General features: G+C 36.8%; 1 protein-coding gene and 1 long non-coding RNA gene across 2 annotated transcripts in view; one reads left to right on the top strand and one right to left on the bottom strand.

Moving 5' to 3' along the window:
• nagpa (N-acetylglucosamine-1-phosphodiester alpha-N-acetylglucosaminidase) overlaps positions 1 to 13,649 on the top strand; it is a 24,773-nt gene extending 11,124 nt beyond the window's left edge. The window contains exons 6-12 of the mRNA XM_028471364.1: positions 6,423 to 6,551; positions 6,633 to 6,838; positions 6,911 to 6,958; positions 8,307 to 8,435; positions 9,895 to 10,026; positions 10,176 to 10,257; positions 11,752 to 13,649. Of these exons, the coding sequence (XP_028327165.1) occupies positions 6,423 to 6,551; positions 6,633 to 6,838; positions 6,911 to 6,958; positions 8,307 to 8,435; positions 9,895 to 10,026; positions 10,176 to 10,257; positions 11,752 to 11,998 (973 nt within the window). The 3' untranslated portion in view covers positions 11,999 to 13,649. The remainder of the gene's footprint in view (positions 1 to 6,422; positions 6,552 to 6,632; positions 6,839 to 6,910; positions 6,959 to 8,306; positions 8,436 to 9,894; positions 10,027 to 10,175; positions 10,258 to 11,751) is intronic.
• Positions 6,151 to 17,306, bottom strand: LOC114478355 (uncharacterized). Its single transcript, XR_003675842.1, has 2 exons — positions 16,820 to 17,306; positions 6,151 to 6,947 (listed from the first exon to the last, which is right to left on the bottom strand). It is a non-coding gene; the product is annotated as an uncharacterized LOC114478355 (long non-coding RNA).

Genomic DNA, 17,306 nt, shown 5'->3' with positions numbered 1-17,306 from the left:
TTGTGAATTTTCCAAACTTGCTGTGCCACCACCTTTAGGACTATTGACACGTTTTTGCAGCTGAGGCAATCTGTAATGGAACTGGACCTTTGCACAAAATTTGGTGATTTTTCACACATGGGAAGTAGGATTTCCTTGAACAAAGAAAGAAAGAATAACCTGCAGGATAGAATAGAATCATTTTATTGTCATTGCACAAAGTACAACAACAATACACATGCTTCTCCCAAAAACATTTAAAAGTGCATTGTATAAAATATTAGAAAAGAGACAAATTGAAAAAGAGTATTTCATTTAATTTCATTTCATTTCATGTAGCCATAGTTTCCTGGCAGCTTAGGCTGGACTGCTCCTTATAACAGAAAAGGACATTGGGTTAAAACCGTGTCATGGCAATGTTTAACCCTGACTTGTAATGATAGACTATTGTTTATCACAGGGCTAACCAAAGAAAAATATACAGTGGTAAAAATAAGATAAAATAAAAAAAATGCGAGTACTAAGAAAATCTTAGCACCCTCTTTAGAGAACATGCAATTTCAGGTTCCAAGTAATCTTCTCTGCCTCATTTGTTTGCCTATTATTAGGTCTATTAAGATTAATGTTTTCAGCTTCATCTAAAGCACATGTGTCGAACTTAAGGCCCAGGGGCTAAATCCGGCCCTTTAGAAGATCCAAATTGGCCCGCAGGAGAAAGTTTCAATGACAGAGAAAATTTCTCATTGTGTATTTTACAAATTAATGTAATTGGAGATATCTCAGTCCCTATATTCCTAAATATATAAGAAACTCCACAATATTTGCAGCGCTCTGTTTTCCCATGCTTACATCACATGACTGTAGTCATTTTCAATCTCAAATTGTTGAACTAACTCTAAATTTTTCCAAAATCTTCCAATTTTCCTGAAATTATTCCGCATAACTTTCCCGAATTGGTCACAAAATCAAGGGAATTTAAGTGAATTTAAGTTTAACGTCTCTTATTGCTTGGATATTATCGGTACCTTACATATTTATAGATCGTTTTTTTGTTAAAATTGCTTATTTTCTCTGCCTATAATCTTCGGCCCACTCGAGATAAAACTGGTCCATATTTGGCCCCCCAACTAAAATGAGCTTGACACCCCCTGATCTAAAGCATACAAAACAACTAAAAAAATATTGGAATAATGCGAGGGATCATGAAAATGGGTTCATGCGAAACTGGATAAGATTCACTTTGTTGAAATCTATTTAAAGTATTTGATTGACTGATTAAGCAAAATGTTACAAACAGTGTAGTTAGAGTAAAAACAATCTGAGAAGGTTGTAAACATGCTTGTATAAAAAGAACAGTTCATTCCTGTAAGGGCTTTGTGACATTACCTGTCAGAAATCAATGATATGGATCTTTCTCTGTGTGACCCTCCAATGACCCCCCCCCTTACCACCACCACACACACACACACACACACACACACACACGCACACCAATGTGTTGAAGTTAATGATGCGACACAACATGAGGATTTATCTGCTGTCCTCCATATGTCAATACTCCCTCCCCCCACCACCAACTGCTCAATGAAACGTGTAGAAATAATCACTGACCTTTTTTTTCACATGACCAGTACAGTTGTTTTCCTGAACTGTTTCTGCGTGCCTAAACTTAAGCAGGCAAATTTAATCAATCAGTTGCCACCAAAACCTAAAACTTACTAATTAGGGGTGTCCCGAATCTCCCGATCCAATTTTGATATCAGATAGCGGTCCGATATCAGCAAAAAAAAGTCTCGGATTTTATCAGCTTGCATCTAAAATATCCGATACAATATAATACAATATATTGTAGGGGTGTGCATTGCATTGTAATTGAATCTGACGCGATATGATTTGCATGTCACGATACGATATGTCCCGATACTAAACAATGTACATCGCTATATATCGTGATCTCATTAATGGTATGAAATACAATTTATTTAATTTTTTTTTTAACTTGTGAGAAAAAGTAAAAGGTAGCTAACTGTAATTGAAGTACCAATATCAAAACAATGTTTATCAAAGTGTCAAATTACATTTTTCAAAAAACTTTTGCTTCTATAACAGATTCTGTTTCTGTTAAGTTCTTAAAAAAAAAAAGTAACCACATACATCTGTAAAAGTATGTTTTATGAGAATAAAGTGCAATTAACTTACCAGTACAAGCTATAATGCATTGAAGAGTGAGGTAGTTTAACAAAGTCTGATGTGGTTCACTGGCACCTAGTGACCGGGCTTTTACGTGCTATACATGTTAACGCAATTACATTTTTTTTTTAATTCAAAAACATGAATAAAAAAATTGATTTGGACATTTTTTGGATCGATACAAACATCATGTTGTGAAATATCATGTAACCCATTAATTAATGATAAATGGGTCAGTTTTTCTCATACTTACTGTTGCTGACTCTATCTCTATTTGGCTAATATCACTTGATCAAGCCTTTTCTAGCATTCCACACTACAAATTAATATCAAAAAGTATGTAGTAGGGATGTAACGATTCACTCAACTCCTGATATGATTCGATTCACGATACTGGGTTCACGATACGATTCTCTCACGATTTATTTTACAAAATGGGACTGTAGTCAAATGATGTCAAATGTAGTCAAAAATATTCCTTTTTTTTTTTTGGGAAAAAACAAGAAAATATTGTATTATTTTCCTTTTATTTTTCATTGTCAAAAGAATCCCTTGATAAACTATTCAAAACAATGCAATTTAACTAAAAATAAATCTTGAATGAAATAAATAGAGGAATAATACAAATGAAGAAGAAGCCTAATAATTTAAAATCTGGTTCTATAGTAAACAATGCAAAACTACATAATAGTTCTTTTTCTTTTTAAAAGTGCATCTGAAAATGTATTTTGTGCCTTAACATATGGACTTTAGAAAAAAAAAAAAAAACAGTCATTGCACTGATTTACGTCAAATATTTGTTTGGACCAGCAGAGGGTGCTGGTAAACCAGTGGTACGTTGGCATGCAGATATCTTGCAGTGAAGAAGAGATGCTATGCTAGCAGACAGAGCTAATAGAAAAACGTGACTTTTACAGATATTCACGTAATATTACAGATATTCTTTTGATGCTAAAGGGGTAAGGAATCATTTATAAACATGTTTAAGAGTATAAGGCGGCCAGAAAGAAAGTAGTAGCAGATTCAGCCCGCCGCGTACACTGCTGGACAAGAGAAGGGATAAATATATAGCTGTTTAAAAAAAGTACTGCGATTCATTTTTCAAAGTATCGATGTCAATCGTGATACCTATGAATTGGTTTTTCGATTAATCGTTACATCCCTAGTATGTAGTAGTCGTGCTAATGTCGTATCGGCTTGATTGATAGACGTATCGGTGAATACTCGTGGCTGCAATATCGGAAGTGAAAACGTTGGATCGGGACACCCCTATTGCCAATTAAAATCTTCATTGACTCCTAATCAGGGGTGGATGCGCTGATCACACCTCCACCTAAATACTAATACACCTAAAATACTTGTTTTACCGAGGGATTTACCAATGAATTCATTATAGATTTTACAATGTGATTTTCTGGATTTTGTCTCTCATAGTTGAGGTATACCTTTGATGAAAATTACAGGCTTCTCTCATCTTTTTAAGTGGGAGTACTTGCACAATTGGTGGCTGACTAAATAGTTTTTTGCCCCACTGTATCATCAATCAGTCTGGTTACAAACTGTGTCACTACAGCTAATATGAATTCCAAGCAAAATAGCCGCAAACGTGTCTCACAAATGGAAGTGTTAAGTCATCTTCTGCTGCTCTAGAAGGACTTTTCAAGAATAGAACCTAACTAAAGCTCTACTATTATGTATGACCTTTGATGGAGCTTGTAGTAAAATTCACTACGGGTACGGTTTAAAACGATAGCGGTGGCCATTATTGTTGGTTTTTGTGCCCGCTGGTGGCATTTCCACATACAAATTTACAAATCAGAATACATGTGACAACAGTATATGTAGCAAAAGTCACAAAGTACCTTTTGTTTGGGGATTTTTTTTTTTTTTTTACTTTAGTTTTATATATAATGAATTGCAATTTTCCACTAATTTCATGTAATTTTAAGGAGGAAATAAAATATTTGGATATATATCATAATCGGGATATAAATCTACCTATATTGTGATAAAAAAAATTCTCCATATCGCACAGCACTACATCCACCTGTGAATGTTGTTTATTTTTTGCTTAACACGCGTGAGCTGTGGTAGACTCCAGTACACCATGACCCTGATCAGCACATTTTGTATTGCCATAGACTAAGCGTGTGTTATCTGTGTATCCCTCTCCATCACTTTAATCATCTCAGTTTTATTATATTTATTTTATTCTTTTGATGCTTCTACTTTCTTGTCTTAGTTGCCACCTGTGTTTATTACTGTATGTTTGTGGCCTGTTTTGTAAGCACTGTGGCGTGTGGTTCTTGTGCCGTTGTGACAGAGGCAGTTCTGTCTGAATGACCCTCAGGCAAATTATCCTTCTGAGCGCATAAATGTTACTCTATAATTTATCTGTGCTGACGATTGGTAATGGTTCATTTCCATTCACTTTTAAACCAGCAGTGAATTTACTTGATGCACGTTGTTTGTCATCAGACTGAAGAAAATAAAATAAATGCCCTGCAGCAGTGGATGTAAATACTGCTTCCTGCTTTTAGTGATCATTTTATAGATATAATAGTGCTGTTCAAACCAGTAGAGGTTAAATTGAGCCAGTGGACACATGGAAGTATTTGGGCGTTCAGATGGATAACTCATAAAAGTGGAATGTTCTTCTTGTTGATTTCCTGTGTTTCAAACTGGCCCAAACACTACATTTTCTAACCAGAATGAAATAGTTTGGTGTGAAGTCTGATCAGATGTGAAATGGCTGCTTGGTTTTGCTCTCCGTCGGTTATCTAACATTAAAAAAAAATGCTAAAATGGGACATGACGGTGATAAGTGAGGAAAATGATCTGTCCCTTCAAACTATCTTTGAACAGACATCAATCAGGCACAAAACGATTCTGAAAGACCCTTTTTTATTCAGAATGGGAATTATTGCCCTCTGGTAGAGGGTTCAGAGCTAGCAGATACTAAAGTAATCACTACAAGCTGTCGTTCCTTTCTACCTCCATCACTCTACTCAACAAACAACCAACACCTACATAAATGCTCTTATATGACGGTTGTCTTACTTGTTAATGTTATTTTTTTTATTTATTCAAACAATTAAAATAGATGAAAATGAATAAATAATTGGAAAAAATAACATAAATATCTAAAAACTAAAAAGCCAATTCCAACTACTTGCATCAATGTTAATGTGACATCCTTTTTCTAGCACGTTTTATTTTATTGTTGACTGAATGTCTTTAACCTTGCCTGCAAGATAGATTCTCCTGGTGTTCACAAACACCAGAATCCATGTTGTACTGTTCTCGCCTTTGCCTTTCGAACCCGAACCGAAACGGTTAGAACCAATCATGAGGCAGTGTTGTGGTTTAGGGCGGGATATGCGGGTGTGACGACGGCAGAAGCACCAAACCAGAACTGGAGCATTTGCAGTTGCGGGGAGAGGAACTAGCTGGGTTACCGCTGTTAGCATAGCTCTGAATCAAAATAGAAAGATGTCGACACAGTAGGATAGTTAACGTGCCTTTAACTCGCATACTTGTGTTACAAAAATGGCAAAAGTCACTCAACGACAAAATGATTTGAAGCATTACTATCCCAAAAAATGTTTTTACCAGCGTAGCCTTGTTGTTGTTGTAGTAGTCTCTCTGCAACGCATGCCGATGACGACATCATCATTTGTTACTGTGTGATTGGCTAAAACAAATCATGGTGGACAGGCGCTTCACCCAGCTTCAAGCATTCTGTTCATGTCCCTCTCTGATTCCGAAAGGATTTGCATGACACAGACTCAGATCGATGTGGAGAACTTGGGTTAGAGGGAGGGGCTACACATCAATCTGGCTCTTGCCAGGTTATAATGTCTTTTTTGTTGTGACAAATCTTGTGATTGTGAGCAAAATTGCCTTATCTCCAAGACAAGTTTCCCCTTGGGGAGAATAAAGTTTATATCTTTATCTTTATTTAGAATGTTGTGGGCTTTATTTCAAGGATATTCCTTTTTTTTTTGCATTTTTTTTTCTTTTTCCTTCTAGGTGCCTGGTTTATTGGAGTCTTTAAAATAACAATGTTGCACATGTATATACTATATGCATGCTTTTCAGATGTTTTTTCCCCATCTTCAGTCTGCATGGCGTGTGTAAATGTTCCAACTAAATGAAAGTTGACAACCTGCTGAGGGTTACTGCAGTTTTCTTCTCACAGTATTTTTCATTAATGTCATTAATGGATATGTATTATTTTTAAATTCTTACAGTATGAGTCTTTTGGAGCTGGCTGAATTCCTAAAGAATAACGGTGTGCAAAATGCCATTAATCTGGACGGAGGCGGGTCTTCCACCTTTGTGATCAATGGCTCTTTGGCCAGCTACCCCTCTGACCAATGGTGAGCAGGTACATTGAAACTAACGACTTTATTTTGAAAAGGTTTCAATGTCCTACCAATTTGTGTCCTCTCTGCACACAGTGAGGCTGGAGAAATATGGCGCTGTGCCAGAGAAGTCTCCACTATTCTGTGCGTTCATCCTCCGTGGTGCCATCCAGCAAACTGCAGCGGCAACGGTGACTGCGTCGATGGACGCTGTCATTGTCAGGAAGGCTGGCGGGGCCCCACCTGTGACACCCTGGTGTGTCAGCCCCCGGCCTGTGGCCCCCACGGGCTCTGTGCTGCGAGTGAGTGTGGAGGTGGTGGAGTCGTTGCTTCACTGTGCATCTAGAGTTTCTAATGTCTCCCCTGTGTTGCAGGTGGCTGCATCTGTGACGCTGGATGGACGGGGAAGAACTGTAGCGAAGGTAAGACAAGACAAGATTCATTTAAAAGACTGGAACTTCGCTAATATTTGATTTATCTCAGAAATTCTAATGAGTTGCTTTTTACTGCCAGTATAATATCATAATTGTGATTTTACACACACGTGACAGAATCATTAAATATGCTGCTTTGTTTTGATGAAATTGTCAGACACGCAGCAGTATAAGAGAAAGACTTAAGTCCAAAATGGATTGAAAGAGACAAAATATCGGTGGATTTAATGAAAACATTTTAGCAGAAAGACCCTCCTGGATGATAAAACCTCCATGGAGGTTCAGAGAGAGGTTTGAAAATGAAGAAACTACTGGAGAAACTTAGAATGTAGGAAGTTGAGGATTAAATAAGTTAAATTTCTGGATGAAAAAATGTTGTTCTGCTTTTCTGTAGTTAGTCTTTACGCATGCACATTAACTTTTATGCTTTTTAAACCTTATGGACAGTATTTATCTACTTTATAGTATTTTGTCGTTACTAGGTAGATTCAATGTGCCGAGGTCGCCCCAAGTGTCCTCTTTTTTGGAAATCAGAATCTGGTCACCCTACATTTACAGATGTATGTGGTTGCTCTAAAAGAACATAAAAGATTGTGTTGTAGAAGCAACTTTTTTGAAAAATTTCATTTGACAGTTTGGTAAATGATGTTGGTTCTTCAATTACAGTTGGTTACCATTTATTTGTTCTCACAAGTTTAAAAGTAGAAACTGTATTTCATACATTTTCTTTGTACTTGTAAAGGTGAAATTTGTCATTTTTGGTATCGTGATGTACATTGTATTGTTTAGTATTGGGATGTATCGTATCGTGACATGCAAATCGTGAATTGTATCGTCTGATTCAAGGCAATGTATTGCACATCCATACTATCAATGTTTCCGTGACATGATCAGAGATTGTGCAGTCTAGCTAATAAAGACTTTGAACCTACCCATATACTGTATACACAAACACAGCATGTGTGTGCGTTTCTTTACACATTAATAACCTCATCGACACTGAAGTCTCTGACTAGTGTCCTCGGACTATGTTTGACACACTTTTTCTCCTTTTTCGACCCATTGCAAATACTTCCATCAGAGCTGACTGGAGGAATGATGTCGTGGTTAAGGTATTACCTGACTTGTAAAAATTGAGATAAAGACATTAAACGTGACTTTTACAGCTGAACACACATACAGCATTTTTTTTCCTTCTTTATTTTGTCACAGGTATTTTTCATAGTCTTTAAACGCATACTAAACCCACTTAACAAAATGTCTGTTTGAAATCAGCGATAAATGAACAACATCCACTGATTTTCTATTAAATGACTTGCTTTGTCTGTTTTTGTAGCATGCCCGTCTGGTTTTTACGGCGACGGCTGCAATCAGACCTGTCCATGTGGTAATGGTGGTACGTGCGATCCTGTCTATGGACACTGCTCCTGCCCTCCAGGTTTCCATGGTGATGCTTGCGAGCAAGGTAAAGCTACATCCAAGATATACTGCAAAACTGACAGTTAGTAGCTGAAAAAATTTAAATAAAACCAAATAAGACTGTCCTAATATGTCAATTAAAAACTCTTATTATAAGAAACATGATGGCAGTTAGGGGAAGCACACTGTGTATAATCTGAGGTAGTGTCAATCAGCTAGTGTCAGAATATAGAATATAATAAAGCTTGTTTTTTGAAATGGTATTTCCAAGTTAAATAACTTGTATATCTCGGAAATGTCACGAATACATTTTTAAAGTCAGATGCGCAGTTTAAGTAGATACAAAAACAACACGTATCGTAATTTCCGGACTATAAAGCGCACCGCTGTATTGGCTGCATTCCAATAATTTAACAATATGACCAGTACTTCATACGAAGCAACCAGTCAGATCAGTCAATTGAAGCACAGCGGCAAGTACAAAACCACAGTTTGCAGTGCATCAGCAACCATCTGCCCCCTCCCCCCCCCCCCCCCCCCCCTCTCCTCTGAGCTACAGGGAAGGGGTCGTGGAGCGCCCAGAAGTGGCTGCACTCCCACGTCCCCCAGCGGCTGTAAATCCTCTCCTCCTCTCCGCCATGGCCCCTGCCCCCAAACATGTTTTTTTAGACGGGATGAAACTGAAATGAATTGTTGTTGCTTTGTTGCTCTGTAACATGTGCAATGACAATAAAGTTGATTCTGATTCTGATGTCACTGAAGAGGTTGGTGTAGCTGCAGAAATGTCGGTGGAGCACTTCAAAGGAAGAAATCAAAAAGTGAGAAGTGGCCCAAAGCTAGGAGAGAGAATGGGAAACAACAACACAAGTTCAGGCTTGATCACCCTGTAGCTGGCCACCTTTGATGAGGACTTTAGTGTAAAAAAGGCTGAAACACCCGCTCATTCAAAATGAAATTACTGATGATTTGTCCCAAAATGTACATCTATATATCTCAAATGGCAAACATCATGTGACTATCATCTTTTGGTACAAAGGACGGTTTAACATCAAGTCCCGTGTTTAATGATTCAGATTCTTAGTGTAGATACGTGATTGAGTGGCTATAAAAACAGTCATGGGATCATCTATTATCACACTTGTGTGAATATTTCTGTCACTGAACTTGTCTTCTTAAAGCAGTGATTACTCATCCTTTTTTGGATTGTGAGCCTTTTTTTATATCAAGAATTTCCTGTCAACCCTAAAGACAGAATTACTTTTTGATCATGGTTATTATACTGTATTAGAAAATACAGAGTAGCCAGGATTAGTGACAAGTTGTGCCAGTTGTGTAATTAACTCGATTTGTATTTAACAAAGTGTTAAAAAGTGGTTAAGAATCTATGATATATTGAAAAAAAAAATATTTCTAATCAGTATTTTTTTATTTTCTTTTTATCAATTACTCAACATTCCAGGCGACCCCACATGGGGTTACTAAATCATTGTCTTACGTCCCATCAGTGTGTCCTTTGGGATTCTTCGGTTTGTCCTGCACTCAACAATGTGACTGTGATCATTTATGTCCATGTGATCCACACACGGGAAGCTGTAACATCACAATGCAAAAAGAGACCAACTACACCTTACACAGAGGTAAACACACACACTTCAAAGAAATGTCCATCCATAAAGTTCTTGTTAAGTCTAAGTAAATGGCTTTGTTTTTAATCTGTTAATGTATTACTACCGTTCTGGAGAAGCAAAGGATTGACTGAAAACAATCAATGTTTGTGTCCTCTCAGCTGGACACTGCCTGGCCAAGCAAATGTTTACATCTTGGAGAAGAGACGAAGAAGCCAACGCAAGCCATGCTTACCTAACAGAGTGAGTGTTGGATGTTGCCCCCCTCCCCCACCACCATCCACTCGACCTTTAACCTTTTAATGTGTTCACTTTAAACCCTCGCTGGTCTTCTCCCTCTGCGTTCAGAGCGCATTGCTTATCTGTGGTTTATAACAACTCCTTTCTACAGTGAAACGGTTCAGGGGCAACCCTGCTCATTCAGACGGATGCTGAGGTCACTGCTAAGCTGCATTTATGTGCAAAGTCATGTCATGAACATGTCATGTAAAAAAGTCAAATATTATGTATAGTTCATAAAAATAATTCCCTGTGTTCTTCATTAGTGAACACAACTGCATAAGGTGTTTATTTTGTTATGATGTGATGACAATCAGTGCATTTATACGCAAAGATGCTATTAATTGTTTACTGTATTTGCGGCATTTTTCTTCAAAAAATTGTTGACCAAGTTTTTCTGTCAGGCATTTTGTTCGTTTGTTGAATATATAAATAACCCCTTCATAATAAAACCTTGACCTGTTCTCTAGCGCCACCATCAGGCCTTACTTTTAAATTAGAATTAATTTATCATCAATAGTTTTCACCCAAATCTTCTCAAATTTACTGACAACATTAATGACCACAAGAGTATGAACCCTATTGGTTGTGGTGATGATATGACCTTTCCTACAGCGCCACCATCAGGTCAGACTTTCAGTTTTAGAGTTAGTTTATCTTGAAAATGTTTCAACCAAATCTTTTCTATTTTGGTGTGCACATTCATGACTCTCACAGAATGAACCATATTGATTGATGATGTTGACCCACTTTTCCACATGTTTATTTACTATTTCAGATGAGAATGCCTTAAAATCAGGTCGTCCTCAAAACAATCCTCTACGTCACTTTTACTGTGAAAGAGCTGTTCTTAAACCTCATTGACAGTAAACCTTTTCCTACAAGACATTTTCAAGGGAGCGAGTGTGCAGATTTCAATACATACAGAGCACAATGGGGAATGATTGGGATAAAAGGCTGCTATGCCTGCCTTAGTTTGCATCAACTACCAATGTTCTTGCAGGAATAACCTGCCATTCACAGCGCAGGGAATATCAGTTCTACTTTGGCAGGTGTGAGTGGTGGGTCACATGGATACACAAACACACACATTTATGCCCATGGCGTGGGAAAATTTTTTATGAGAATATTGTCCCAATCCATGCAATATGTGTTGAGCACATTGTAAAAAAAAAAAAGTCATAATTTTATGCTGAATCAATTGTACTCATCAAATTAGGAAAAGTCATGAAATATGAAGCAAAAAATAGTCATCTATGATTTTGTGAATGGTAAACATTGAATGTGCTAATTTTAGTGCTATTTAGTTCAGGTGACCAAGTTCTGTTGGCGTTGGTCTGTAAACCTGATTAACTTGTTGTCCTTGAAACCTTCACTAAACATGATTTCAGTTCAAAGTCTCAGAATGTTTGTCCCGAGTTTTTAGTTTCTACATTGAGTTTTTCTCTCTCCCCTCAGGCGAACATGGCTAATAATTAGCCTCTCGCTAGCCGCGCTGCTGTCAGCTAGCCTCATCACTCATGTTGTTCTGGCGTGTCGCCGTTCGCCGTTGTCCCATCTTCCCCAGCGGCAGGATTACTCCTACGTCCCACTGACTGAAATAAACGGACCGACCATGCGTCCCCGGGGCAACAGCGGGATGTCCAGGACTGTAGGTTTGGTATCGGATGACTCGGACTCTCAGGATGAAATCTGGTCACCCTGAGGAAGGGTGACGAAGGAGGATAAGGATTTAGCAAAAAAGACATCAAGCCACAAATTTTCATTTTGATTTTGTCTTCATCTGCATTCCTGTTTAGACTTCTACTCTGGTGTCGTGACACTGTACACTGTTATTTCCATTGAAAACTTTTCAGGTGTTTATTCTTAACTGAAGACAAAAAAAAGGTCTAATTATTAATTTTCTTGTGAGCAGGTATTTTATTTTCAGCTGAAGGCACAAAAACTGAACAGAACTCAGTAATTCATGCAATGAAACACCTGTTTTAACCTCTTAATCAGAATTAAGTGACATTTTGTAGCTTTATACCGATTTTCAATAAGAAATAACATCACCATGTTGGTCTCCATGGTAGCGATGTTAGGGTTGATCCTAGAGTCACACAAACACTGCCATCTTAACAGAAAAATAAATGCCTCTCATTGCATTTTTCTTCTTCTTTGGCTGACCGACACTTGAAACTTTATTCTGAAAAAACACACAGAACTGCCCTACAACATTTGGACCAGTATTATCTAAATTCCCCTTTTTCCAGCATAAGCTTGACTAGACATTTAAAGTTGTTAAAGTGCTGTGGTATCTGGAATTGTAAAGTCAGCTGCAGCATATCTCATTTAAACAACAATTTTTTATGTTGGTCATCAAATTCTTCTAAAGCTGAAGTGGGTTGAGATCTCAGGGATTTATAAGGAAAGTTACAAACTCACTCAGGCTGTTAAGCTCCTCAACCATTTTGTTTTTTAATTTATTTTTTTAGGAAGTGTTATTCTGCTTGTTTTGTGCAGGTTGTGCAACCATGTTTACTTTGTTGGTATGTGTCAAATTAACATTCATAATTATTGCTTTGCATTCTACCAAGCAGGAAATTCAAAGTATTTTTCACTGATTTAGCACAAACAACTTCACATGCTGATCTTTGGCGCTTTGGGCTGTGAACAGAAACCAGATTAGTTGGTTAGTCCACCATCATTCATTCCGGGGGACCAAACTTGAAACATCTATTGAAGGTTGCATTTTTGGAGATGCTGATAGTTGCGTTTGCTTATTTTCATGATTTTCACACAGTAATAAAAATGACTAAATATTTATGTGGTATCCAAGAGTTAATCTGGTTTATTCACCCTCACATGTCAATAGACTTCATTTTATGGCTGGCCTGTGTCTTATTTTAGCCAATATTTTTTCTGTAAAACAAAGGATGCACACTGTATTTGTTAAGTATTCATACATTCGGCTGTTTTAAACAACAATCTCGCACACTACTAAACACATTTTGTTATAGAATATTTTCACTATCATGACTCTTGTTTTATTGACATAATTATTTGCTTTACTCGATTAATTTTCAAACATTATGGATGCAATTGTGCTTTTTGTTGTTTTTTTTTTATCTGATTCACTTTAGTGAGAACAGTATCTTGAATGTAAAATGTGGTAAATAAGTTTGACCGCTTTGATTGTCATAAAAATATTTGTAAAATGTTCAGATTAAGCACATTGTAAAGTAAGCAGAAACAACATCTTTGGTGACGTCTGGATGACGAGAACAATTTTTTTTTGGTAAAGGTGGTGAAATGGGGTTTTAAAAAAAAAACAGAAATTGTATAAATACTCCTAAGTAAAAACCTGAGTCATGTCTCTGCTGTATTCTTCTTCACCAGGACAACAGACAAAACAACATGTCCACAAACTAGTTTCTTTGTTTGGATTTGCAGGTCGGGTGATCCTGACGGTTTACTCACAGATCACTGCACCTTTTGCTATTTTTTTTTTTTTTTTCTTTCTTTTTTTTCTTGTGTTTTTGTTCATTACCCCATTGAATTGACCACTGACCTGGTTAGGGAGTTAGGGAGCTGCTGACTCATCACTTGGTTCTAGTTTCACATTTTTTATCTGATTGCTGCTGAGACTTGATGCATGATGAGAAAAAATTGCAGGTGGACTAATGTTGTTGGACTAATATAATAGACGTGAGAAGCTTTCATTTTATGCTCTGTATGTGGTTGGATTGTTTTGAGGTGTTTATTTATAATAAAAAAACAAAATTGCATCACTATGTTCTAAGCGTACACTTTTCTCAGCTTGTCCTAAAGGATCCTGCTTCATTTCCAGTTTATATTGACGTAAATATTTGTGCAATGATAATTTATTTCATGATCACAGGTCATCTAGATCAGAGTGGGGCCTTAACAATGTGATTGTTTGATCCGAGGGCCACATTATGAGGATTTACGTCAGCATTGAAATTCTAAAGACTAAAGGCAGCTGTATTCTGTTTTTGTTGTCATTTTAAGTGTTTTTCTGTACTTTTGGAATCATTTTGTGTTACTGTTGTTTTGTATATTTTTCTGTTTTTATATATTATCATATTTTTGTGTATTTTTCTTTAATTTTGAGTTTTTTCAAACTTTTTTCAAGCTCCAGGGCCGCAAGTTGGCCATGTCTGCTCTATTTATCCTGAGTCTTTCATTTTTTTCCCCTTGTTTAATGTTGCCTAATTAGGATTTTTTTTTTTTTTTTTTAAACTAATGTAAAAACTAATTTTATTCCATGCTTTATTGTATTCCACATGACATTACTTTACAGGTATGTTTTCATTGAGAAATCTTCAGCAGACAACCAATTATTTACATATTCAACAGCGTCCCTTTAAGGATCATTACCTCCACAAAGAATAAACTATCATTAACTTATTATGTACTCCAAAACACTGGCTAAAAATTATTTTTAAAAATCAGGTGACTTCAGACTTTTCTCTGCTGTCTGTGAATGTGTTGCTTAAACAAATCCCTATTTCTTCAAGCTTCGGTGTATGTTTACACCATTTTTATCCCCCGCCACAAAGTGGAAGGGGGATATAGGTTTGAGCTCTGTTTGTCCGTCTGTCCGAGTTAAAGGGGACAGCTTTTCTCAGACACCGTTTAAGATACGATAGCACAATTTTGGCTTCGGGGTATCAATACCTTGATGGAGTTCGAAAATGAGAAATGCGAAATTATTTTTTCCGGAGTTATTGCCCGTATTACGTTTTTCTTCAAAGGGGACAGCTTTTCTTAGAAATTGTTTAAGATAGTATTTTTATAATCTGATGTGATAATATTTTCTTATGTATACATCTAAGTTCGTAGATTTCGGACATTTAGGAAAAGGTTGTGAGTTATGACAACCAATCTGGCGGGGGATGTTGCTCACTGTCTTCTTGTTTATAATTACTTGCTTCCCAAATTATTTTGTTTAAAAACATATTTCCTGATCCTCTTCATTCTGTCTGTTCTTACTTTCTTCTCTTATTTTGCTTTATGTCTTTCCTTTACTGCTTCTTGCCTTGTTCATTCTTTCCTTGCAGTCATGTACATGTTTTTTTCTTCTTCTTTCCTTCTTTGTGTCTCTCCCTCTTTCCTCATAACTCAGCACACACCCAAGTAGCAGTATTATATTTTATTACCATGTTTTACATTTACCTCCCTTTTATTGTTGTGTGGTGTTTGTGTTGTTCTTTACATGATAAAGAATGGGCTTTTTTTTTTACACAAAGTCCAAGTTCTCTGGCTGCTTTAAAAGCCTTTTTTTTCCCCCAAAAGAGGAAAAGCTCTGTTTTTGTCTGAGATTGCTATTATTAGGTTTTGCATGAACAGCAGGGCTGCTACTGACAGGACACTGAGAACCAATGACAGGCCAATGCACATGTCTCTCTCTGGTCTGTTCACTGCAGCTGATGCAACACATGAGCAGTTTCAGGATGTTCACGTGAAGTCAAATCTCTGTCTTGTATTGTAAGAAGGAAATGAGTTCTGCATCATCATCATCATCCTCTGCTTAATCTGCATTTTTAACTCTGGGTGTGTGTGTGTGTGTGTTTGTGACCTCCACCCAACCAGCATGTTTTCCCATAAGTATACCATATGATGGCCGAACTCTAAATTTTTCTATAAATCCTGCAATTTTCCTCAAATTATACAGAACAATTTAGCCAAATTAAATAGAGATTGGTCACAAATTTAAGGAAATACGATAGCTGTCATGTATTGTTGGATAATGTTGAAATTGCTCTTTTTCCAGCTTAAAATCAATGCCTCTGTTGACCTTCAAATTGGTCCATATTTGACACCCCTGCTTTAAGGCAAATAACTGGTAAAATAGAATATTAAAATATTCTGTACATGCTCATATTTAATATTTACCTCAAGGTCTGGATTTGTAAAACTCAACTGCTGTGTGATAAATAAAGATTAATGGATCTTAATCTCGATTTATCAGGATGGGTTTGTTTTAGCTCTTGCATATGATAGAAATGTGTTTATAATACTACAGTTGTCATAGTTATACAATAGAGCAGGGGCAGCCAACTCATTTCAGTTCAGGGGCCAAATACGGAGTTGGATTGCAAGTGGGTCACAGGTTTTAGGTGGGAAAGCAAGCAATTTCATCATTAATGTACCCTAGTTTGCACTTGGTTAAAAAATGGAAGGCATCAACAATATCTCAGCAATAAGTGACAGATACTTCAATGTCATTTCATTTATTTGTAGTTTTTACCAATTTTTTTATTTAATTTGGAAAGATTGTGTGGAATAATCTAAGGAAAAATTACGGGATTCTTTAACAACAAGTTACAACTGAATTATTTGATAGTTTACACAATGATTCATGTTTACTTTCTCCTGCGGGCCGAATGGAATGCTCTGAAGGGCCAGATTTGGCCCACGGGCCTTGAGTTTGACACATGCAATAGAGTGTAGACCTGTAAAGGGTTTTTAATTGAGTGATTTTCTTTGCATATTCTGTATAAATATATCCATTACTGACCGTTGTATATACTCCACCTGTTGTCGTTTGGTTAGAATTGAGCCGTGAATTCCTGTGAGATGTTTTCCATGCTAGTGGTTAATCCCTGTGAGTTATCGACGACTCTTGAAGCCAAGAATTTTCACGCCTCATAGGTCAGTCGGTCACACAGGCTGGGTCCTCATACCTCACTCCTCTCCAAGGCAAGAGTCAAAGTTTGTTGACAAGTCGCGTTACTTAATTAAACTCCTCCAAAAGATGCTTGTTGGGTTTTCTTTTTCTTATTATGAATGTTATATTTTGATAAGCACATTGAGATAACTGTTGTAAATTGTGCTATACAAATAAAGTTGAATTGAAGTGAATATGTAGTGTATATAAATCGATATACTGTGACCATTGATATTCAGTAAAATGATAGTCACATATTTAAAGCTCAGTCCAAACAGACTTTAGCATTTCCTCAAAAGCAACGAGTGGAATTTGAATCACTCGAGTTTTCTCCAAC

Source organism: Gouania willdenowi, chromosome 16 (assembly GCF_900634775.1).
Source record: "Gouania willdenowi chromosome 16, fGouWil2.1, whole genome shotgun sequence".
In the NCBI taxonomy this organism is placed as follows: Eukaryota; Metazoa; Chordata; class Actinopteri; order Blenniiformes; family Gobiesocidae; genus Gouania; species Gouania willdenowi.
Note: the sequence above shows the minus strand (reverse complement) of the source record. Positions and strands in the feature narration are given on the sequence as shown.